This window comes from Montipora foliosa, chromosome 9, assembly GCF_036669935.1.
Source record: "Montipora foliosa isolate CH-2021 chromosome 9, ASM3666993v2, whole genome shotgun sequence".
In the NCBI taxonomy this organism is placed as follows: Eukaryota; Metazoa; Cnidaria; class Anthozoa; order Scleractinia; family Acroporidae; genus Montipora; species Montipora foliosa.
This window is the reverse complement of record NC_090877.1, coordinates 31,758,158-31,781,808: the sequence shown is the minus strand read 5'-3', so window position 1 is coordinate 31,781,808 and position 23,651 is coordinate 31,758,158. Positions and strand designations below refer to the sequence as shown.

Sequence of the window (23,651 nt, the reverse complement as noted above, 5' to 3'; positions counted from 1 at the left end):
GTGCCATGTTCTGTTTCGCACCGACAACGAGGCAGTGGTTTATATCCTCAACTCTAGAACTTCCAGGATTCCCCTGTTAATGCGCCTGCTTCGCCATCTTCTCGCCTCTGCAGCGCGTTTCAATTTCTCCTTTGCCTCTCAACATGTTCTCGGGGTTCATAATTGCATTGCTGATGCTTTGTCCCGCTTTCATTGGCAGGAGTTCCAGAGGTTAGCACCCCAGGCTCAGTTGCTTCCAGTGTCCATTCCTATTGATCAGCTCTCATTAGAGCAGCAGTGCCAGTTCCTGTTAGCCCACGGTTTGGCTGACTCCTCTTGGAGATCTTACTCTTACGCATCTGGCCAGAGGAAGTTCATTAACTTCTGTGCGCAATTGGGCAAGTTGCATCCCAGTGGCTCTCCGTGCCCCACCGATGAATCCATGGACGTTGTGCCTCTTTGCCACTTTCCTGGCTGGATCGGTTCAGCACTCTTCAATCAAAGTTTACCTTTCAGCGGTTCGTGCTCTGCATATCAACTGTCTACATTTGCAGCGGGTTCTTCAAGGAATCAAACAGGCCCAAGGTTCCCTTGAAGCTCAGCACCTTCCAATTACGGATCACATTTTGATGATCATCTTTAGGTCTTTAGATTTATCTATTTTTGACCACTGCATGTTTTGGGCTGCTTGCAACCTAGTATATTTCGGCTTCCTCCGATCTGCTGAATTTACTGTTCCTAATTGGCTAGTTTCACCTAGGCACTCCACTTAAGTGTTGGTGACATTTCGGGTGCAGATTAAAGCCTCCAAGACTGACCTTTTTCGGAAAGGCTGCTTTGTCCACATTGGCAGGGGACGCTTCCCTCTGTGCGCCCTTCAAGCTGTTTTGGCCTACTTGGCAGAGAGAGGAAACTCGGGTGGCCCTCTCTTTCTTTTCCAGGATGGTCGGCCCCTAACTCACGCTGTCCTCACTGCTCGTCTCAGAGAAATCCTAGCTGGAGCAGGTGTGTCGGGCAATTTCTCCAGTCACAGTTTTCGCATTGGTGCGGCCACGGTGGCAGCTCGCAACGGCGTCCCTGATCACTTTATTCAGGCCTTGGGTCGTTGGTGTAGTTCTGCTTACCATTTGTACATTCGCACTCCATCCGAGTCATTGGCTTCACTCTCTTCTCATCTCGCTGCTGGCTCAGTTGGCTCCTGACCTGGGTATACGCAGGAAATCATGCGGATCGCAGGAAATCACACGGATCACAGGAAATCACGCGGACCAGTCCTCCTCAGTTTCTCAGGGTCGCTTCCGGCTTGCTTGCGCCTGCCTGCGGTGTCTGGCCAGGACTCCTTTAATCAATCGGGAAGTCCAGGGCAGTTCCCAGGCTCAGTTCCTACATCAGGCAGAACCTTCTTCATGCCTCGCGGCCGGAAGAGCTGTGGCAGACCTTGCTTTAGTGCCTCCTTTTCACCTTGCCTCAGTTAGCGGACTCCACATGATCAGCTTCACGGTACTCGGGTAAGTGTCGTCCAGTGTCGCGTCTTGAACTGGGGGTGGGTGCTTGTGTGAGTTTGGGTGGTGGCTCAGGTTCCACGTCATCTCTGTTCGCGGCCCCTTCGCCTTCCAAGCACCCATGGGGTGGTCTTTGGATGGTGGCCACCCGCAGAGTTGCCGTGGAGGCCTGTGTGCTCTGTTCATGGCCTGTGGCTCAAGGCTCGTTGCTCACCCCGGAATCACCGCCCACTTTGGCAGGCACCATCTCCAAGCTCATCCATTGGCGATGAGTTTAAAAGAAATTAATTCACAAAAAGCATTGCCTTTGGTCCAAGGCTACGAAATTAATGTAAATCACCTGGGAATGCTGATCATTAGTCTACATACAAAAAGTTTAACAATAAAGTCAAAGATGAATTATGCGTGGCCTATCATCATTATGTAAATAATCTAACTGACTCATTAAGTTCTAATCCCAAAAAATGTTGGTCTTTGGTTACATGTAAGTCTTACACAGGTTTGTCAAGTGTACTGTGCCGAGTAGCATTGAATATAATGGTCTTCAAGGTTATTCACCTGAATCTAAAGCTTATGTCTTCAGTTTATTTTTTCAATCTGTGTTTAATTTTCACTGATCATGTCATACGTAATTTTTGGTGCTCGAAGGATCAAGTGGCTAAAGCTCTAGCTGATCTACAGTAGACACTAGTAAATCAACTGGTCCAGATAACATCTCTCCCATGGTTCTGAGGGAATTTGCTTGACAACTCGCACCGTCTCTTGCCTTGGTATTTAATTGTTCACTGAGTACTGGTAGTCTTCCTGGTGACTGGAAAGTTGCAAACATTGTCCCGATATGTAAGTCTGGTGCGCGTTCATCTGCAGAAAACTACAGACCTGTCCCTTTGACAAGTGTTGCCATGAAAATTGTTGAGTGTTTTGTACACAGGCACGTGATTAAACCGTCTCAACAATCTCAATTTGCTTCAAATGTGATAATCAGCATGGTGTTCATAAGTACCGTTCATGTGTCACTCAGCTACATGTACTAGAACTCTGGTTTTCTACCCTAGAAAAGGATGGATCCACAGACATTGCCTTCCTGGACTTTGCTAAGGCCTTTGATAGGGTATTGCATCCACATCTCCTGTCGAAACTACACTTGTATGGTATAAAGGGTCAGCTATTTTACTGGATTAAGAACTTTGTATGTGGACATAGACAGAGAGTGGTGATTGAAGGTCAGGCATCCAACTAGTTAGAGGCTACGTCTGGGGCTCCTCAGGGAAGTATTTTGGGTCCGTTTTTGTTCTTGATACTTATTAACGATATTCCATCAAGTGTTACATGTGACATCGACCTTTTTGCTGATGACAGTGTCCTACATCACGAGATACATGTACAGACAGTACATGACTGCGATCTATTTCAGAAGAATTTGGAATCCGTTAAAAAGCAATTGGTGTGAAGCCTCACTAATTCAACTTAAATAGGAAAAATGTGAAATTCTTCACGTAACGAGAAAGAAACTACCTATCAGGCACAGGTATTCTCTAAATGGTAAGGACTTGGACTATATATACATATCTGAGTCATTATCTTGGGACCACCACATAAGCATAAGTTCTTGCATAAGCGTACGGGCAATTGGGGCAAGAAGGTGGGGTGAACCATTTGGCCAAAACATCTCGCATAATTATGAATTCTTATAATTATATGAATGTGTCATGAGAGCTTGATTGGCTCAGGTCGTACCTTAAGGGACGTCATCAATGAGTTACCATTCTCAGACCAACTTCCTCGGAGAAGCCTCTAACTTCTGGAGTTTCCCAAGGCAGCATCCCTGGACTGATCCTTTTTCTCATGTTTGTAAATCACTTGCCTGATGTAGACAGTATTGAAGAGCTCTGGAGTCGCATGTTTTGCTGACAACACTGAGATCTTTCATCGCATCAACACTAGAGCTGACACTGCTCTCCTTCAGTTTGACATCAACTCCCTCGATGCCTGGTCAATCTCCAGTGGCCTTCCCTTCAACTACAGAACAGGGATCGCGTTAACGCAGAAATCGTGCATTTTTACGCAAATAAAATCCAAAAAATGCATGATCGAAATTTGAATGCGTCCCAGGACGCAAGGCATTGACTTAAATAACTCACACAACTTGCTTTGATTTGTCAGTATATATTCTGTTGTTTGTAAAACTGTTGGAGCGATCTGTGATCATAATTAAAGTTCTAAGAAATGGGGTTTAAAACATCTAAAAAGGTTAAAACTAAATTTTCGACCGCCTTCTGCGGTCTTCTTCAGAGGAATGTACCCTGCAAGTCACTGCATGCAAATATATAGCAAAAGACGTCACTGTTCGTTGCTCCTAAGGGAGGAAACCAGTGATGCGTAAACCCTTGGAAAGGGTGCTCTTTCATTAACAGAGTTCTTGTCCAGGAATGAATGTAACGGCTCTAGAGAAAAGCCTTTGTCGGCCGGTCCCATGCATGTGCGTCAATGTTAATTCCAAGTTGGTTACTCTCTTTTTCTCATAATTTAAAACATACTCTCTTTCTCGCAGAGGGTCACCAAGATTTTGGGACCCCCCAAAAATGCTTGGGACCCCAATTTGGCCGAACATGTGGGTCCCAGGACCCAGATTGAAAAATCCTAGTGCCATCCCTGACAGAAAGTTCAGATGTCTGTGCATCACCAGTAAGACACAGCCTATCACCTTCCTCTACCAGATCGGAGGTGAGGAACACCTAGCAAAGTCCTTCCAACTCCTTTAGTTCCTGTATGTGTAACTAGATCCTCCACCAGGGATAGGAATGTGCCAGCTTTCCGCCCTCCGAAATGTAAGACCATAACGTACCAGCCCTTATTTTTTAATAGGGCCTCTAGAACTTGGAATGTTCTGTCCACACACTTAAGGAAGAAACAAATTAGTCTAAATGAATTCAAGGCGCTTCTCTGGACACAGTTGCTACTCTAGTGCTCTTGTGACGTCTTATGACCCTGAGGACGCTAGATTCTGGAAAACTGTTTGCCTCAAATGTAGCTGTGCACAAAGTCTTTCCAGCCGCACCACCTGTTGCTATTCGTTACATTCTGAGTTATTGTAGATTATTTTAGTCTTTTAAGCACTAGTGTCTTGTAGTTCAAGGCCCACTGTTGTGGTGTCCCCACCAGTTACTTCATTTTTACATTTTTCATTTCATTCTGGTGAAGCTTAATAATTAATAATAAAATAAAATAAAATAAAAAGATAGCTTACAAAACATGTTAAAAGATATAGCTGTCTCTTCCATTTTGACAACCGAAGATATCAATGATACGACCCATGTCACTGTTGACTACAGAGTTGGCATAAAATTACGCCCTTTCAATGTTATTACGTCCAATGTTACTACATGTTGTTGCCCCATGGTGCTGTGGAGGTAAGTTTTGAATCTGCGCAACAACAGTTGAATGATCGTTCTGCAAAACACGATGCAACAGGTGTCACTGCCAGGATATGTGCCACATTCAAAAACTCTAACTGGAAACATGTTAGCTTAACCCTTTGACGTCCAAGGGAGAACCCTTGGGAGTCAATTGGTTAAAAAGATCATTCTCGTGTATTGTCTCCACCATTTCAGAAACAGTCATGTACGTGTAGCCTTATCCCCGCACATGAAAAAAAAAAACATGGAAACTTCTTGAAAACTGGCTTTCCCCAAATTTCTCTTGCTGCCCAAAAAATCTGAGTTGCACAAAATTTAGGAAAGGGGGGCCCATACACCTATGGGTTCTGAATCTCTTTCTTTGAAACTGGTGTTCATGTTCGACCAGAGGAAGGAACAAGGAACAGGAGAATCATGGGGCCATACTGATCCTCACATAGCCTTTGTTTGCCACTGAAATTTTAACTTGCTATCTCGACTTTTTCACGCAGGAGAAGGTTGGTAATCCGCACATCAATTTGGCCAGTGAATCCTCAGCTCTTCCATGCTTAATATATTCCATTAATGTCATCTTTTCTGGTGTATCCAATTTTTATCCTACAGCTCTAATTTTAAGTTCTGATCTAATCCCTTTAAATCCATTCACACCCAAATGCAAAGTACCCCAATTCTCAGGAGGGAATGGATTGATGAATTATATTTTGCAGATTCCTTGTCTAATTAAAAAGCCTTTTTGGCAAATACCCATATCCTGAAAAATGGTGTTTGGAAACTGCTTACAAGTTCTTAAAAGCAGCATTCATTAAGTTAACTAAACAGGAGTCCTCAGGTGATATCTTTTTTATTTTATTAAATGGGAAATTACTTCATTTTGCAGCAAATTAAGGGTAGATCAATGTCTGCACTCTTTTGAAGGTACAAGAAAATTAAAGAAACTTTTAAAAGAAAGTATGGCTGTGATCCAGAGTTCTGTGCCAGAGCCCCTGGGAGAGTGAATATCATTGGTAAGTCAAACTCTGCAGTTAGTTGATACAGTGGATGCCTATGTGTACATTTTTGTTGAAAAGGAAGCAGACAGAGTGGATTCTTTAAATTTTAAGTAATACTGACATGATTATTTATCCACTTCCAGTTTTGTCTAGAGAATCTTTAGTTAACCCATTGACTTCTGGGAGTGTGTCTTAACAGATTTTACTCCGTCTAACGCCAGATGATTTTACTCATCAACTGGAGTCATCCTAGGGCATTTGAGGTGTCATTGGGTTTATATTAACCCATTGACCCCTAGGAGTGAGACCAGAAACCCATAAGGGTTGAAACATGTAACGCGCGTTCACAGCTTCCGAATATTCAGTGCGAACTGATTTATTGAATGTCTCAGTGCTAAGTACCATATTTGGAAACCCCTCGCTCTTGTTGTTCCAAATATGGTACTTAGCAAATTGAATATTCAGAAGCTTGTTTTCCAGCACAAAAGGGGCCGTTACACGTTTCAACTCTTATGGGTTTCTGTTGAGACTTAATAGATTTTACTTTAATGCCTGACGATTTTACTCTTCAATGGGGGCAATTCAGGAGTTAATGGGTTAAAAGGTTAACAGTAAGTCAACCAGGCTTTTTATTTACATTTTATAAGTGGTTTCTTTTCATTTCTAAGGTGTGTTTACGTTAATTATAGGCGAACATATTGACTACTGTGGATATGGTGTGCTACCCATGGCAGTTGAACAGGATATTGTGATAGCAGTGGGAAAAAATAAAAACAAAATGCTGAGCCTTTGTAATACATACAACAGCTTTCGGTAAGTGAATTGGAAAATCGGGATATCAATCAGTGGATTACATTTTGGTTTTTGGTCTTTAACACAGCAACACCCTATGGACCAAGAACACAAAGAATCCTGGCAGGTGCGCATATCTAACAAACCGCTGACCGCGAGGGTAAAACTTGTGCTCCTAGTTGTTAACTCCGTTAAATTGCATTTAACTGCATTTAAGAACTGCCTCGCAAAGTGGAGGTTGGGTGTCTGAGACATCCAAGAGCTTCCACTATTGGCAGCCAGCTCCCAGATGGAGATCGCTCCCATGGCTGGCAAATCCAGGCAACCCAGCCATGAGCCCCCACTCCAAGCCAGAGGACCTGCGAGCAGGCTTGGCATTGCTTGGAGAAAAGGGGGGCTCATGGCCGGGGACACCAGAGCCCCAAAGAAAAATGCCCAAATCCGACGGCACCCAGAAGAGCAGCCCAAATGAAGGGTAGAGGAGCTCATACCTGCTAAGCAAGTTGTCCTGCGACAGAAAGGATGGTTTCCACAGGAGTACGCACATATAACAAGTAAGCTTCACTATACCAATGCCCCATAGTCTTGATGAGATGGTCAGGAAGGCCCTTCCTGGCGGCAGTAGTTGCAGCTCCAATTCTAAAACTAGCATGCTGACCACCGCCATATTGTCAGAACAAAATTCCATGCATTTTGCAGCCCAACAGTGGCCCCATAAATGGGATGCAACAACCACAGGAAACAACTCCTTGTACCCAATCAACAAAGGCTTCTGACTAGAGGACCATTCACCAACAAACCACTCATTATAAAAAATGGGACCATATCCCAGTGCAACTGCGGCATCTGAAGAGACGTGAAACTCTAGTAAGGGAGCCCACTGTGGGGATAGCAGGAAACTAAAACCATCCCAAGAATGGAAGAATTCACGCCACCAGGAGAGGTCTAAGCAGGAATCTTGGTTGAGCCTAATTGGATGGTCATCCCATTGGAAAGGCTGACAGCAAGTTAATTATACGCCATAGAAAGGTGCGACTCTAGAGGATTACCTTACAAGCATGTTGGAGATTGCCGATAAGAGATTCCAACTCTTTCCTTGTGCAATGCTGTTTTAGTGACCAGGATTCCAGATGAGCGGCAATGCGATCAAACTTTTCCTGTGGAAGGCAAGCCTGTAGCGTCATTGAGTCCAGCTCAATACCAAGTACCGTCAAACAAGTGGAGGGTCCCTCAAGTTTATCTGGGTGAAGAGGAATGCCCCACTCCGAAAACAATTGAACACAAGTATTGCCATTATTCTGGAAAACTGGAGAGTTACATGTAGGAGAACCCAAGGTGTGAAAGTCGTCCAGATAGTGTAACAAGAAGTTTATGCCATAATTATGTTAGACAATCCACTCGAGAAGATCTGCAAGGGACGAGAAGATGTATGGAGCTGAGCGTAAGCCAAAAGGAAGCGCTAAATCAATGAAGTACTTCGCCCGCCACTTCATGCCTAACAAGTAACGATCATCGGAATGTACTTGGACATTACGGTAAGTGCTCTCCACATCAAATTTTGCCTGAAGAGATCGTCTTCGAAGAGATATGATTCCATTGATAACATCGTCAACCTTCACGTACTGCACTGAAAAAGATTCTTTTGGAATTCCATCATTGACACTCATTGACACTATGGCCTACTGGACTCGATAAGTCTAAAATAAGCCGCCATTTCCCAGGCTGGTATTTCTTAGGAATGATCCCAAAGCGACTGATATGGAGGTTTGGAATGGGGGGTATGGAGAAGGGTCCTGCAACACGGCCTTTCTCAAGTTCCGTGAGAAGATACTGGTCAATAACTGAAGGCTGAAGTGATGCCGAAGGCATGTTCTGTCTTGCAGACTTTAATGATACTGCCCGAGGGTTGGAGCCCGAGATGAAAACCATTACTGAGACCCGAAATCACATAATCCACCTGGGTTTGATCAGGATGGAAGTACAGTTCACGCTGAAGTTTTTCCGCATTGATTGGAGTAACCCTAGAAGGAGAGACCAGATCTTGCTGCAGGCAGTCTATGATGGAGGAGAAATTAGAACAGGAGGATTGAGCTAACGTTACAGGAAGCTTGTCACAGACGTCTTGCGTCAACGTAACAACATTAACCGTAACAGGAAACGCAACGTTTGAAATCCGAACTGAGCCGTGAATATCTACATTAAGTACAAAGTTCTTCCGCAAAGTAGGTTGGGACGATCTGGCTACCACGCTAACGCCGCTGGCGTTTACTCCGTGGCAGGGTAGCTGACCGTGAGTGCTGACTATCGGACTGTGAGGCCCGAAAGGGACAGTTGACATGGGGGTGCTCTCCTTCACATTTTTCACAGCAGTGGCGGTAGCGGCACTGACCAAAGGGCCAACGGCAGGAGCCATCATTCCAGGATTGACAAATATTAGTAGAGCTGGCCAACATCCTCGAGGCTGAAGATGGGACATCAGAGGACAGACTTGTTTGTAGCAGTGTTGCATGAGTATGGAAATTATATAAATCAAGATTCATACGAGACCAGTCCACCAGACCTGACGCAGCTGCATCTTTACGGAAGGCGATGTCATAGTGCAGCCAAGCCTTCCCAGGGAACTGGTGGGAGGTCTTCAGGATGAGTAGTTTATACTGTGTCATGTCCTGCCACCTGGAAGGATGAGCACTGCAGAGAATCCACGAGTAGACAGTGAAAGCTTCAACCTATGTTGCTATGTCGGTGATCTCTTGAATTCGTTTTTTGGAGGAAGTTACAGGAAGTTTCCCATCCAGGTAAGTTTGGGGTTCCGTTTCCTGTCCTTTCAGATTCTCGGCTAACAGGTCAGCTAGATCGATGAACTGGTCTTTCCTGATCTTCGTCACTACCTTCTCTGGGATCGGGGAGTATCCAGGACCAACCACAAACGGCTTATGAAGCAATGACATGGCCCAAGGCACTGCCGTGGAGGGGAATGAAGAGCCCAACGAAAACGATGATGTTAAACGCTGGGTAGAGATGGACAGCGATCTGCTCCCCGCACCACATGCATCCAACAAAGATGGCGCCCCAATGATCTCTTGAATTCGTTTTTTGGAGGAAGTTACAGAAAGTTTCCCATCCAGGTAAGTTTGGGGTTCCGTTTCCTGTCCTTTCAGATTCTTGGCTAACAGGTCAGCTAGATCGATGAACTGGTCTTTCCTGATCTTCGTCACTACCTTCTCTGGGATCGGGGAGTATCCAGGACCAACCACAAACGGCTTATGAAGCAATGACATGGCCCAAGGCACTGCCGTGGAGGGGAATGAAGAGCCCAACAAAAACGATGATGTTAAACGCTGGGTAGAGGTGGACAGCGATCCGCTCGCGGCACCACATGCATCCAACAAAGATGGCGCCCCGATGATAGCCGGGGTGGACAACGCAGAATTACCTAACGTGCAATAAGTGGAGACAAAGGAAGGCACAAAGATGTTACCTGTGGATGAACCTGATGGAAAAGACAGTGGTGGAGAAGTGGCAATGGAAGTAGATGAAGTTGCGTTTGAAACCAAGTTTCCCGCCAAAAAGTGTGTCATTGAGCCAGAAGACATCGAGTGACTTTGCAAAGCCACCAAAATCTGAGGTAATGAATCGCCTAAAGCCTGTGAAAAGGCCTGAATAAGATCCTGCTGTGACAGGGTGAAAGTAGGAGCCATGGTCACTGGAACTCCAGGAGTCAATAATGATTTTGTACCCGAAGATGGAGCCAAAGACGAAGGTTGGTCAGAATCCAACATGGCGGCCACACTGTTGTTTGTAGAACGCCCCAGAACATGAGTCATTTGAAACGCCCAGTGGAAGCCACGCTCGCAGAAAAACTTGCGGTAAAAAACAAGAAAACAATCTAGAGACAGCCTCCAAGGAATCCCCACGCTCAGGAAAACGCTAACCCTCAGAAAACGCGGACTAAAACGCCAACAAAACTGCTACAACACCCTATGGACCAAGAACACGAAGAATCCTGGCACAGGCACATATCTAAGAAACCGCTGACCGCGAGGGCAAAACTTGTGTTCCTAGTTGTTAACTCTGTTAAACTGCATTTAACTGCATCTATTTTCCAAAATGACCTTATGCATAACATACAAAATGATAAGTGCAGTGTAATGATGTATGACTGTGGATGATCACCATGCTTATGCATGTACTTTCGGGAAATAATCAAAGACATTGAGAGTAAACCACAAGGGGAACGATATATGTATTTCAAATTGGAATAGGGACAATCTACTCATGTGTAATCATGAAAACTTTCAGTCAATGAGTCTCGGGGCGAAGCATAAGAATAAAGAGATGAAAATTGAGTAATTAATTTACGAGGAGTGACCATCGACAAACATTTGACTTTTAGTAGGCATACATGGGCGTAGCAAGGATTTTTCAAAGGTGGGGTCACACTGTGTCAAACAGGGGGTACTCACCAGATTGTCGCATTTTCGCCACCTGAATATTGTAGGTTTTTTTCTTTAAAAAAAGGCTTACAAAGGGGGAGGGGGTCACGGGCACCCCAGGGACCCCCCTTTTCCCCCTAGTTACGCCCTTGGCATATTGGTGAGTATGCAAAAATGCTTTTAGGAAGGTTGGAGTCTTGATGAGGCTTGGAATCATGTTAACAACATTAGCCAAACTTAACCCTTTGGCATCTAAACCAGCCAAAACCGGCCAGACTTAGTATTTTACTTTGTCTAACGCCAGACGATTTTACTCGTCAATGGGGAGCCCCTGGGAGTCAATGGGTTAAGATTTTCACTTCTTTCATATTGCCTCAAATTACATGCTGTCATACAGTGTGGCATATCTGTTGGGGGTGATAGCAGAAAGATAGAGTGACCGTTTAGAGCTGTCTACTGAGAAGTTCTGGCATTAGACAGAGTAAGAGCTTGAAAGTGTCACCCATGGCCATGAAAGAGTTTAAGTGATTACTAATATTAACTGGTGATTAAATTTCTAGGGACTTCAGTGTGAGCTGTGAAGATTATAAGATTGATGGAAAAGAGTGGTATCATTATTTCCTCTGTGGTTACAAGGTACATGTACATGTATACATCATAAATTAATTATGGATAAATTCAATATAATTCCATTATTGTGCAGGAACAAAAAATATTTGAGTTTAGGCACATTTTAAATGGAAGGATGTGCACTGAATCAAGCTGTTAGTTAGCATTGGCCACTGTCAAGCTGAATTTTTACTTTACTGTACTTTATTCACAGAAAAAGTAGAACTTATAATAAACACAGCAATTCACTTTTCAACTTGCTGTGAAAAAGAAATCGAAGTGAACTTGGAAATGATCAACATATCAGCCTAGTGTTTTCCTCAATCATTCTCACTGCATTTAGTATTTTACTAGTTAACCATAAATTATGTCCTCCCAAGAGTGCTATTTACGTTGTATCGTTTCCTCAGAAGCTATGCATGGTTATATATTTTGACCACAACTTACTGTACCTTCTTAAATCAACAAGATCACACTTCAGAGTCTAGCTAAAGTAAGGGCAACATAATTATTTCAATCCTGTCACATGAGTCAAAGGACTAGTACTTGGCATTAAAATTAATATTAAAACTGTCTTAAGAAGTGCAACTTCATATCCTCATACTTCAATAAGATTTTTTCTTTCCCTGTCCTTCTCCTTTGCTTCCAAAGCAACTGTCAAGTGCACTTCACTAATCTGAAATTACTACCAGTATAAAAGGAAATAAATTGAAATGAACACTAATTCTTTCAGGGTTTAGTGGATCACATGACAATTTCATCTCCAGTTGGTTTAAATCTTGTAGTTGATGGCACAGTTCCTAAGGTAAGAAATCTCCTTTTTGTGATGAGCTATTATAAATACATGTATGGTAAATCTCATAGTGTCAAATACTATGACTTGTGAACTGATTAGTTATTTAGTAATTTGGCCATTTCGTAGTATTTCTTTGTAGACTACCAAATTAAAGATTAAATGTACACCTGGCCCCAGTTGTTGAAACGATGGATAGTGCTATCCACCAGGGGCCGGTTCCTGAAAGGTGTAATAACAATATTCCAGGGATAAATGTGCCTGGAATAAGGCACATTTATCCCTGGAATAGAGTTATTACACCTTTCAGGAACCCGACCCAGATAAATCGCTATCCAGTAGATAAACACTAGCAAAGCCAATTGTGCTATCCAATGGATAGTGATTTATTCGGTGGATAGCGTTATCCACCTTTTGAACAACTTGGCCCAGTTATTTGGATTTAACGCATTCTCTTCTCAGGTGCCCCAGGATGCCTCCAGTTGACGAGTAAAATCGTTTGGCATTAGACATCTTAGACTAGTAAAATCTGTGAAGTCTCATTCCCAGGGGTCAATGGGTTAAAAATACATGTACCAATAGACCTTTTTACCGATACGGCGGCCATTTTGATTTCTATTGTTTCGAAAGACATTATGGGATGCTCAGGGGGCAAATTAATATGTATTAGCCCCCTGGGCGTCCCATAGTAAGTAGTTGAAACAATAGAAATCAAAATGGCTGCCGTATCTGCAAAAAGGTCTATTACATTGAACTTTTTCCCACTTGAGTCAATATTGAATTTTACAAAGATCTTTACAACACTTTTTTGCAATAATATTTGTGGTGGTGTTGTTGTTAAAGAGTGCAGGCTTGTCCAGTTCCTCTGCATTGGTTTGCTGTTCAGGTCTGGCGACAGTGTATGCAAATGGCTTGAAACTCAGTAAGGTAAGATACAAGTATGGCTGCAAGCTGCTCAAAGTGCTTTCAAATGTCATACATGTAATTCTGGTGTATAATGTCTGATCAGTATGTTTTCACTGTACTGTAAACAGCATGAGCTGGCAGAAGTTTGCACCAAGTGTGAAAGGTATATTGGAACTGAAGGAGGAGGGTAGGTTTCTCATCTACAGTTGTAGCCTAGATTTTTGCCAAAATAAATTAATAGGAAACGAGATGCAAGGTTTAAAAAACTAGCAACCCATTTCTCTTTTGCTCATCTTCAACATTACAGCTCTCTTGACATAAAGGTGACAAGATTAATGTCGCAAATCATAAATTGAACAGTTGTCTATGCAACCTCATTCCCAGGGTCTCCAGGGCAGGGAAGAGAGACCCTGGTAACAAGGCTGTTTTTGTCGATGATTATTTCTAATGCCATATCTAATCTTGGATAGCACACAACAATCATAATAATTACCGGTATAATAATTTTTGTTAAAAGTGGGCCTACCTCTATTATTACTTGCATTTATGGACATTGGTAAGGTTCTGACCCTTCTGTCTTGAAAAGTTGTAATTTTTATAACAGTCAAGTAAATATCAGCAAACAGTCTGTACAATAAAATCATTATGCTGCCTTCTACTGTAGTTTTTTTGCTCAAAAAATTTTGTTTGGATTTTTGATCACAGAATGGACCAATCTATTTCCTTTTTGGCTGAACCTGGAACTGTAAGTTTTTTGGGTTTTGTAGTTTAGGTTTGTTGGTTGTTGTTGTTTTTTTGCCTTTTGGCGAGAGTTTCAAGTGTTGTCTTTGTGTCAGTGTGACTTACTTTCTACTGGATTGATTACCATAAAGCCTCTTTGTTGACTTTTTTTTTAAATCAGGCAAAGCACATTCAGTTTGACCCCATCAGAGCTAGTGATGTCACTCTCCCGGAAGGCATTGTGTTTGTAATAGCCAATAGCCTGGTATGTGTTGTAGCGTTTTTTGATGTGTTTAGAAGTTCTTCTTTTGACTAGCAAGATTGCCTGGCCTTAGACAGAGTAAGTGTCCTGCTGAGGAGGCAAAAGTGTTGTTAACCCTTTGGCTCTTAAGGGTTTTTCATAATGATGAGTGAAATCATCTGGCGTCAGACAGTCAGAGTAAAAATATATGTGGCCCTCTTCAGTAACAAAGCAACAAAGGTTTCACAGACGATTACTCTTCTGGGGTTAAGGTGTACAGACCCACACATAGTTGTTGATATTCTAACATTTTGGTAACTGAAAAATCATACAACTTCACAAAATTGTGATGTCTGTATCTCTCTGTGCTCATCCTACAGGTATTTTAATGGCTTAAAAGCCATGTTTAAAATAGTATTATTAAGAGTAACTTTTTTGTAACGCATGGTTCATTAAAGGCTAGAACGATTATTGCCTCAGAATTATCTGACTCAAATTGATAATTGTTAAAGCTTAAAAATACTACTGACATGTTTTAAACATCAGCATTATGTGTGTTGAGTTATGAAGGCAATAAATCACAGGTCTGCATTGAAAAAACAACGAAACTTTGAACGTTGAGAATAATGTATTCACACTGTATGAAGAGGTATTGAGGGACTTGCTGATCACATGATTATGGTCATACTAATCGCGTCACAAAAAAAAACAAGAAAAAACCAATGCTGTCACTTATAAACTAAAGGAAAGTTCAAGTTAAAGTTAAAGTGTTCAATCTTAATAAGTCATACATGTAATCTTCAAGCCAGGTAGGGGCTGGGCTGGAAAGCTGGGATGGGCTCTGCCTTGTCCAGGACAGATTGTGCTGGCCCCAGACGTTGCATCATTCCCTTCAAACTCGGGGGTAAGCTTTGTCTGGCTCTGATCTGTTAGGGACTCTGGTACGACAGGTGATTTGCTTTCATTCTCAGACTGACAGACCAGTGAGACTTCAGTGTGACTGCTTGGTTCTGGTGATGGCTCCAGAGTGGACTGCCGCTGGCAGCAGTTTTTATAGAGGCGCCGTCCATCAACCTCGACTTCATTTGCCCCTCGGCCAAGAGAGCCTATGGTGGGGCCTAAGCTCCATTTCGGTTCCCCGGGTAGCTTCATAAAGATAGCATTGCCTGCTTTTATGGGGGTGAGGTTCTTGATTCCTCTGTTGTATTGCCTATGCTTCAATCTTTTGCTAGCTGCTAGATTACTTGCTGTGGTCTTCATGTCACTGTTTGGCCGGAGGAGTTTTTTGGCTGTTGGTAGCAACATTCATGCATGTCAACCCATTAGCCTCTGAACTGGTGAGGTACTGAATCTCTCACTTGGGGTGTTGTGCCAATCAAGGATCACTTGTAGTGGGTCTTTCTTGTCTTCCTTTGCTTTCATGAGCAGTCCTTGGCAGGGTTTTACTGCATTTTCCACTATTCCATTGGACTGTGAATATCTTGGACTAGATGTTTGGTGCTCAAATTGACACTCAGGAGAAAATCTTCAACTCCTGATAGTCGGATTTTGGACCCATTGTCCTCAATCAGTACGTCTAGAATACCATGGCGAGACCTTGAGAGACTAAAACAGCTGCTTTCTGTTTACGCTAGAAAGCCATACGTCACAACAATGGTCATCCCTATACTTGAATATGCCAGTGTTACCTGAGGTGATCAGAACAACAAAGTTTTAATGTCTTCTGTCCAAGTCCTCCAAATAAGGCAGCCAAGATGATTCTGGACAAAGCATCACATTCGTCCTCGACTATGGCACTTCAAGCAATCAGGAAGTTGTCTGTGATCATGCCCACTCCTTCCAGGTCTTCAAAAAACCCATCCATTGTATGTTGCCACACTTCTGGTGCTGAAGAGATGCCAAATGGCATCCTTTTCCAGAATGATGTAACTACCGAATGGCGTATTGAAGGTGGTCTTGTAGCTGCATGTAGACTCAGTGTCAAGACGTTTCTGCCAAAAACCATTCTTGGCATCTATGACAGTGAACTTCTTTTCTTGCAATAGGGAGGTCGTGACATCCTCCACTGTTGGCATTTTGGTAATGCTCTCGATGGATGGCTTTGTTCAAATCATGCAGGTCAAGACATAGTTCTGTGCAGCTTGTTGGGCTTGACAATGACCAACAAACTGGAGACCCACTTGGTTGGTTCTGTTACGGGTGAAAGTACACCGGTGGTTACCACATGTTCAACCTTCTCTTTGATTTGGTTTCATAGAGCCACTGGTACACCAAGGGGTGGATGTACAGCAGAAGAAACTGTGTCATTGGTAATAATGTGATACTCGCCAGGGAGGTCACCCTACCCTTCAGAGACATCTTGACAGCCATTCAAGTCCTTTGTTTAAATATCTTCGGGTAATTTTGGGTAATTAAGTTTTATGATCTTGTTACATTTCATATTGATATTTTTATGTACAAATTTCATAACCATCTTCTGCCTACAACATTCTATTTATTTTTTACTAGAGTGACAAGTCTTCATAACCATAATACCAGACTTGCATTAAAACAATCTTAATATCTTCCTTATGCTAGGAATAACTGTGGTAAATTCAATATCCGCTTTTAAGGCCCGTCTATTTTTAATACTATTGAAGATAACATAAAATCATCATCATCTTTATCTGTTTTTAAGAAAGGACAAAAGGATCAATATATTGAAAGATACTAGATTTTTTGTCCTTGCATATTTACATGTATTAGATTCGTAAAATTGATCATAATGCTACTTAGGTATAATTTCTTTTCTTCTTTAAAATTCTCCTAGTAATGAAGTAAAGTGATTATCCCTTAAGTGTTTATTTTGTGCTTTGTGTTCTGTTTGTTTGTTTGTTTGTTTGTTTGTGTGTATGTGTGTATGCCGACCTAAATTTGTATTAATACACATGTACGAAACTGGCTACCTATCTTTTTAACTTCGTTGTTATTCTACGTAGCCAGCCCTCTCTGTCTTTTTTAATTCATCAAATGTAATTGTATCCTGTTTAATCTTTAGGGAAATAAAGGTTTGTTTGTCACAATGTGTTCCTATTTTTAGATACAAACGTTTTTAAAAGAGAAATTTGTGTCTGATTTACAGTCATTTATTGATGAAAAGTTTGTTCTTCCTCACTGAATTATCGCTAAATAACTCAGTTTTATGCTCTGCTTTTCACTTGTTGTAACGGTTCCTTTGCCAGAAATAATCATCAATCTTGTCCTCTTTATAGGTGGAGATGAATAAATCAGTTACTGCTGGGACACATTTTAATGCAAGAGTGGTCGAGTGTCGTCTAGCAGCAAAGGTGTGGTCATTGCTTCAGGGTGTAAACTGCAGACCTTTGCCTTTACTGATGCTAACATTAGGCCTAAAGGCTATGCTGTAGACAGTGGTTTGCCAGGTTGTTCAAGTTATGGAAAACAATGACCACATTACACCCTTCACGTCTTTCCTTCATAAGTGCAATATTATAGATTTGTTTGAGCATCGCTAATAATTCAACGTGGTGAACAAGAGTCATTGTAAAACAGAGACCAAACTCTTGGAAGATTTCCTTTTGGGGAAGGAAATGATTCAACATATCTTAAAACCAAGAAAATAAGTGTTTTGTAACATTTTAGAGGCATCTTGTTCTTAAAGGCCTTAGACTGGACACGTTTTCACAGTGTTCTCTATAGACCACTTTATAAAAGGCGTCCACTTTTACTTTCTTTTGTATTTATGTTAATTAAATTGTAGACCTACTGCCCTCCTTTTAAAAGAAAAACAAATATTCTTTTTTAAGGAAACGACGAAACCTTTGAGTTTATAAAACATATTTCGACACAAACTTCTGCCATCCTCAATTCAGAATACAAAGCCATGGAAGCTGAATTTATAATAAATAGAAAATGCTAATGTGAAAATAGTAACAACGGAATGAAGTATAGCGTGAAAATGTGGGAATCAAAAAGATAGTTTAAGGTTGACATGGTGTAATTGTTGATTCAAAGAGGGTTCTCTCTGAATATGAATAGCCTCTTTCATCTTAAGTTAAAAACTGGTGGTGTTTGAAAAGAAGAGAGGCCTTCTCGCTGGTTAAATGCTCCTTCACACGCGTGGAAAAATGCTGGACCGTTTCGCCGACGTAACAGGCATTACAGCCTGCACATGTAAACTTGGAAACCCGAGCCAGGGCACCAGGGAGGGATAGGGTTTTTCACGCCAAACATGTTGCCGATCTTAAAAGAAGAAAAAACTAGTTTGATATCTAAATCATTGCTATACTTCATTCCGTTATTACTATTTTTCACATTAGCATTTTCTATTTATTGTAAATTCAGCTTCCATCGCTTTGTATTCTAACTAACTGAGGATGGCAGAAGTTTCTGTCGAAACATGTTTTATAAACTCAAAGGTTTCGTCGTTTTCTTAAAATTCTTTACTTGTCTACTACTATCAAGACCATTTGGAAATATTCTTTTGAAATGTGCTCGTCGCATTGAGGCTAGAAAGGCTAATTAGCATTGAAACAGAAGAATATTTTATTGGGCCGCCAACCTTTGTAAAACTATGTTTAAATTGGGGTGGCTTGTAACAGGCCATTTTTACCCCTATGAACTTTGATGCAAAGTAACCGAATTTATTTTGGACTTACCAAGTCATTCCAAGTTAATCATGGACTTTAACAGCCGAGATATTAGTTGAAGAAATCCATTCGAAAGCAAATTTAGTGACTAAATTGTTTAAAATAGTGATGACAGAACAGAAGCGATGGCTAAACAATTTTCTCGTATCAACAGGTATTGGCTAAAGTCAGCAATCTCGATTGGAAGAAAGTGCGTCGTTTAAGTGAAGTGCAGCAAGAAAATGAAAAAACCTTGGAGGAAATGTAAGTTTTTGCATAATTATGACATTCAGTCCTTTTCTGAAAATACAAAATGGACTCAGAAGTAGAACCTTTCAATATATTATTTTGTGAAAAAGGTAAGGGCAAAGTACTTTAAGAGGCTAGTTTCTGTATGTACCAGATATCCGTCTTTCCCCAAGTTGTTCCAAAAGCAAAATACATTCAGTACATGGCACCATAGAAGCAACTCAAGTCTGGGCCCTAGGGGCCTGGTAAAGTGCATTTACCAGAGGACAAGTTTCTACCATGCGGTTCATCAAAATGTTGCTGTACCATTCAGCTAAGTGTTCCTGTTTCTGAAGCGGCGATTTTTACTTCATACTCTGAGTTCACCTTTCAGTAACATTTCTTCAAAAAGAATGATTTGTTATCCTTTATAATGATTGTTTGTATTTGCTTGGTGCAATGGATCAGAATTGGAATCCAGTGTATTGAGAAGAAATAAAAGCAAGCTGAGTTCTTCTTTTGTACAGGGTAGAAATGGTTGATGCTGTACTCCACTCGGAGCCCTATACAAAGACAGAACTGTGCGAATTTTTTGGACTGTCGGTACGTGAGCATAATTCTCTATACAGTTTATTAATAAAGTTACCATCTGATGGAGGTATCAAGCATGTTTTTTTCTGATCTGCCTTTTTTGAGAGACATCATTCAGCAATTTTTGTTTTGCATTATAATATCTAATAATGAAGAAAGGAAGAATTTACTAACATCAAAAAGTTGACAAAATAATTTTTTTTCTATTCTGAGGCAATTGAAACGTCTTCATACCAAGACATTATTTTAACAATCGAGGATAGAGGCGAAATCATTCCGGTCTTAATGTATACTTCATTTCTTGGTTTTTACCTCAATGATTCATGATTCTTAAAAGCGTTTATGTAAATTCCCTGGATCGGAAATAATTAACTCATGCGGCATGTATTTTGTTGAGCTTTCCTCAGTGTCGTTGTCAGTAATTATTCCTGATTTTTTAAAACAAAGATTCGTAATTCTTAAAAGATTTTAAACTATGATTCATAATTCATGATTCCGCTTCCATCCCGAAATTTACACAAACGACTATGGAGATCATGGTCAATTGACTAAAATTAACGAACAAGTGTAAAATTCTTGTGGAAATTGTTAGAACTTGTTACTGTTCTCATATAGACCCGTTGCTGCATCTCATGTTGTAAATCTTGACCATATTGTAACTGAAGTTGTTCTATTTGCTTCAAGGATAAGTTACGTACCTTTAAATAGCGTCTTACTAAAGATCGCGAAATTAAAGTGATTCATAGTAAAAGAATTTCGCAAAATCGCGAAATTAACTTGTCGCGAAAATTTCATGTAATAAGGTAATTATTGTATTTATTATAATTGATCAGGTTGTTGCCTCGTGTATCAGTTATATTAAGTGAATAGTTGCGTGACAGCGAACCCTTTGGGCTACCATGTACGCTAAATGCCACACAGGGTTGACTGTACAGTACTACTGTACAAGCTACCCTGTTTTACACAGTTAAAGGGGCTATGTCACCACACAGAATGATGTAATTTCATGACACCCAAAATGCACAAATAGTAGAATGAAACATCGTAATAACCACTTAAAACTGTTGAACAACATAAAAGAAATACAGCAAAAGGATGGACTTGAAATGGATTGCATTTGGGTAATTTGAAAAAAGTCGGCCCGACGTTTTTCAAGTTTATGGCAAATCGCCTGTAAGCTTGCTTACTGGTGCCATTATCCGATTCTTTGAAGCATGATCAAATCGAAATTTGATTTTCTGGTGGTGAACAGTAATAAGTATTTTAAAAAAACTCCTATTCAGGCCCCCTCCAAGGGCGTCAAGGTCCTATTTTCAGCTATTTCAATGGCCTTTCTCAATCCTCTCTATTTGTAATTGCAAAGAAGTGAGTTGATATCTGTTCCTGTGTCTTTACGTATTAGGAAGATGACTTTGTAAGCCAATGCATGAGTCCTTCAACAGCAGGAGTTCATAGCTTCAAACTCTATGACCGAGCTAAACACGTCTACTCTGAAGCTGCTAGAGTCCTTAAATTCAAAACTGTTTGCCAGGAAAGACCTGCTAATGCTATTCAGGTGAAAAGAATTTTGATGTAAAAAATATTTTAGAACTTAAGTACCTTTGTTTATACACAGGAATGGTCCAAACCTGGAGATTTTGAGCCCATGTGTTAAAAGTAAAATTTCAAATATTCAACAGACTTGAGAAACCCAAATAACACGGGACTGTTCACAGAGCGCAGTGGAGTTAAATCATCCTTTTGGTGGTTTGAATGGAGCATGCGCATAGAACATCGTGGGCTCAGTGGGTTTTTTTCTCTTATTTTAAAGGTGTTTCAAAATGATGAGCTAACGCAGTTGTCAATCAAACTATAAAATTGTTAAAGAAAGTATAAGACTTCAACAGTTAGAGTGATAGTAATCAAACTTGGCTTCAGTCATGGCCTGGACTGTCGTTATCGCAACACCTTCTATTTCCGTTATAAATGAGGTATTTTCCTATTTAACCCAATGACTCATAAAGTTGCCCCCAGCAACGAGTCAAATCGCCTGGCGATAGACACAGTAATATCTGATTCGTAGGACGCAATGTGTTAACTAAATGAAGACAGGCAGAAAGCACAATAAAGTTACTTGGAACACCTGAGTTGATTGATGTTTAGTTTAAGTCTGACCCCATTTTCTCCCCCAAATCCTTACATGAATTAAGAATTACGTCATTACCAAAGACGGTGAACGCTACATCTACATCTACATCTACATCTACATCTACATATTCCGCTATGATAGCGATTGGGTTTTGTCTGCAGTTGGTTCGTAAGCGTTTTAATGCTGTGATTTTTTAAGAGTTTCTTCAGTATGATCTATTATGCCGGCTGCATAAACAACATTTTTTTTTTGTTTTGGGTAGGTTTTAGGGGGACTTATGAATGAAAGTCACGAAAGTTGCAGTAAGATGTACGAATGCAGCTGTGAAGAGCTTGATGAGTTGGTAGCCCTATGCAGGTAATACAAAATGCTTCCATGCTTTTTCGTACTCCCTCATGGCACCTATTTGAAAAGGCAAAGATAGAAAGAAAAATTAAAAACAAAAACGTGTTATGACAATTTCAGATAGCCTGCGTTGCTGGTTGTTCTGTTCTGAGTGGCGAAAAGCGCGTGAAGTCTGAGGCGGCCCCTCGGCCCTAGCCTTCTCACGGCTTCGCCTCTCGAAATCTCTTTGCGCTCCGCAACAGAGAGCCGCCAGCCACGCAGGCTAAATTTCAGACAGAATCCAAAGCCTGTCAATTTAATTTTTGTTTCCAGTCATTCGTCAGAAACTTCATAGATACTATAGACTAAGTGTGTTATGATGCCTCTATCCATTAACTTGATGACCAAGCTTCCCATTTTAAATTAGCCTTTTATTGTTCAAGTTCAAGTTTATTTTCAAAAATTAAGTTTTTGCAATGTGCACTACACGGGTATAGCAATGCTAATCGAGGCGTGTAGTATAATGGCATACACAAGGGTAAACCATCACACGACATTAAGACAAAAGGAATCCTAACAATACGTGTTGCGATTACACAATAAACAGACTGTAAAGAAAAGTTGCATAGTTTCATAAATATTAAAATAAGTGGATGAATGAATTAAAGGGGCGAAAATAATGATCAATGACTGGGCGTTAACATAAGCATCCTCAAGGCTGAGTACATTAAGCAGAAATTTGACCTCTTACAAGTGCGCGCCGGTTAACATGAAGGGAGTTCCAGATTTCGACTTTAATTAAGTTCAGACGCGATTTACTGATGATCGTGAAATGTATTTATGAAGGCTTAATGAGCGATTAATTATCAAAGGTGTAATCGTTTTTTTGTGGCTTAATTGTATCACGTAGAAATCTGGTTTTGCATTTCAGGCAGGCCGGAGCAGTTGGTTCTAGGCTCACAGGCGCAGGATGGGGCGGTTGCACAGTATCACTTGTACCTGCAGCAGTCCTCGACGATTTTCTGAGAATAGTTCGTGATGGATACTATGCCACTGATCCAGACAGGATCAGCAGGGTGTCAGAAAGTTTATTTGCCACGCAGCCAGGAAGTGGTGCTGCTGTACTGGATCTTGATGAATAAATTTAGCTTAATATATATTGGAAAGAAATATTTTACAGTTCTTTCCGGATGAGGAAATTATAACAATAGTAGTAGTAATAAGAAAGAGAACAGGAAGTAATTGGCAAGGGTGCTGTTTTGGAAGTTCCTAAAATTCCACTGGCCCTTAGCCAAATCCAACTAATATATAGATCGTTTTCACGTGACGTCATCAATTTCTAAAATCCAAAACTAAAGAGCCACGAAAGTTT

The 23,651-nt window shown here is 41.1% G+C and overlaps 1 protein-coding gene across 2 annotated transcripts in view; it reads left to right on the top strand.

Annotated features, from left to right (window-relative positions):
- Positions 1-23,449, top strand: part of LOC137969668 (N-acetylgalactosamine kinase-like) — a 28,687-nt gene extending 5,238 nt beyond the window's left edge. The window contains exons 2-15 of one of the 2 annotated variants that reach the window (XM_068816000.1): positions 5,813-5,901; positions 6,576-6,699; positions 11,672-11,747; positions 12,454-12,525; positions 13,357-13,440; positions 13,548-13,606; positions 14,125-14,164; positions 14,321-14,404; positions 17,632-17,706; positions 19,184-19,272; positions 19,764-19,839; positions 21,230-21,382; positions 22,218-22,312; positions 23,211-23,449. In XM_068816000.1, coding sequence (XP_068672101.1) covers positions 5,813-5,901; positions 6,576-6,699; positions 11,672-11,747; positions 12,454-12,525; positions 13,357-13,440; positions 13,548-13,606; positions 14,125-14,164; positions 14,321-14,404; positions 17,632-17,706; positions 19,184-19,272; positions 19,764-19,839; positions 21,230-21,382; positions 22,218-22,312; positions 23,211-23,421 — 1,327 coding nt within the window. In that variant the 3' untranslated portion in view covers positions 23,422-23,449. Of the gene's footprint in view, positions 1-5,774; positions 5,902-6,575; positions 6,700-11,671; positions 11,748-12,453; positions 12,526-13,356; positions 13,441-13,547; positions 13,607-14,124; positions 14,165-14,320; positions 14,405-17,631; positions 17,707-19,183; positions 19,273-19,763; positions 19,840-21,229; positions 21,383-22,217; positions 22,313-23,210 lie in introns of both variants that reach the window. The other variant, XM_068816001.1, reaches the window with a different exon arrangement.
- The last annotated feature ends 202 nt before the right edge of the window (positions 23,450-23,651 follow it).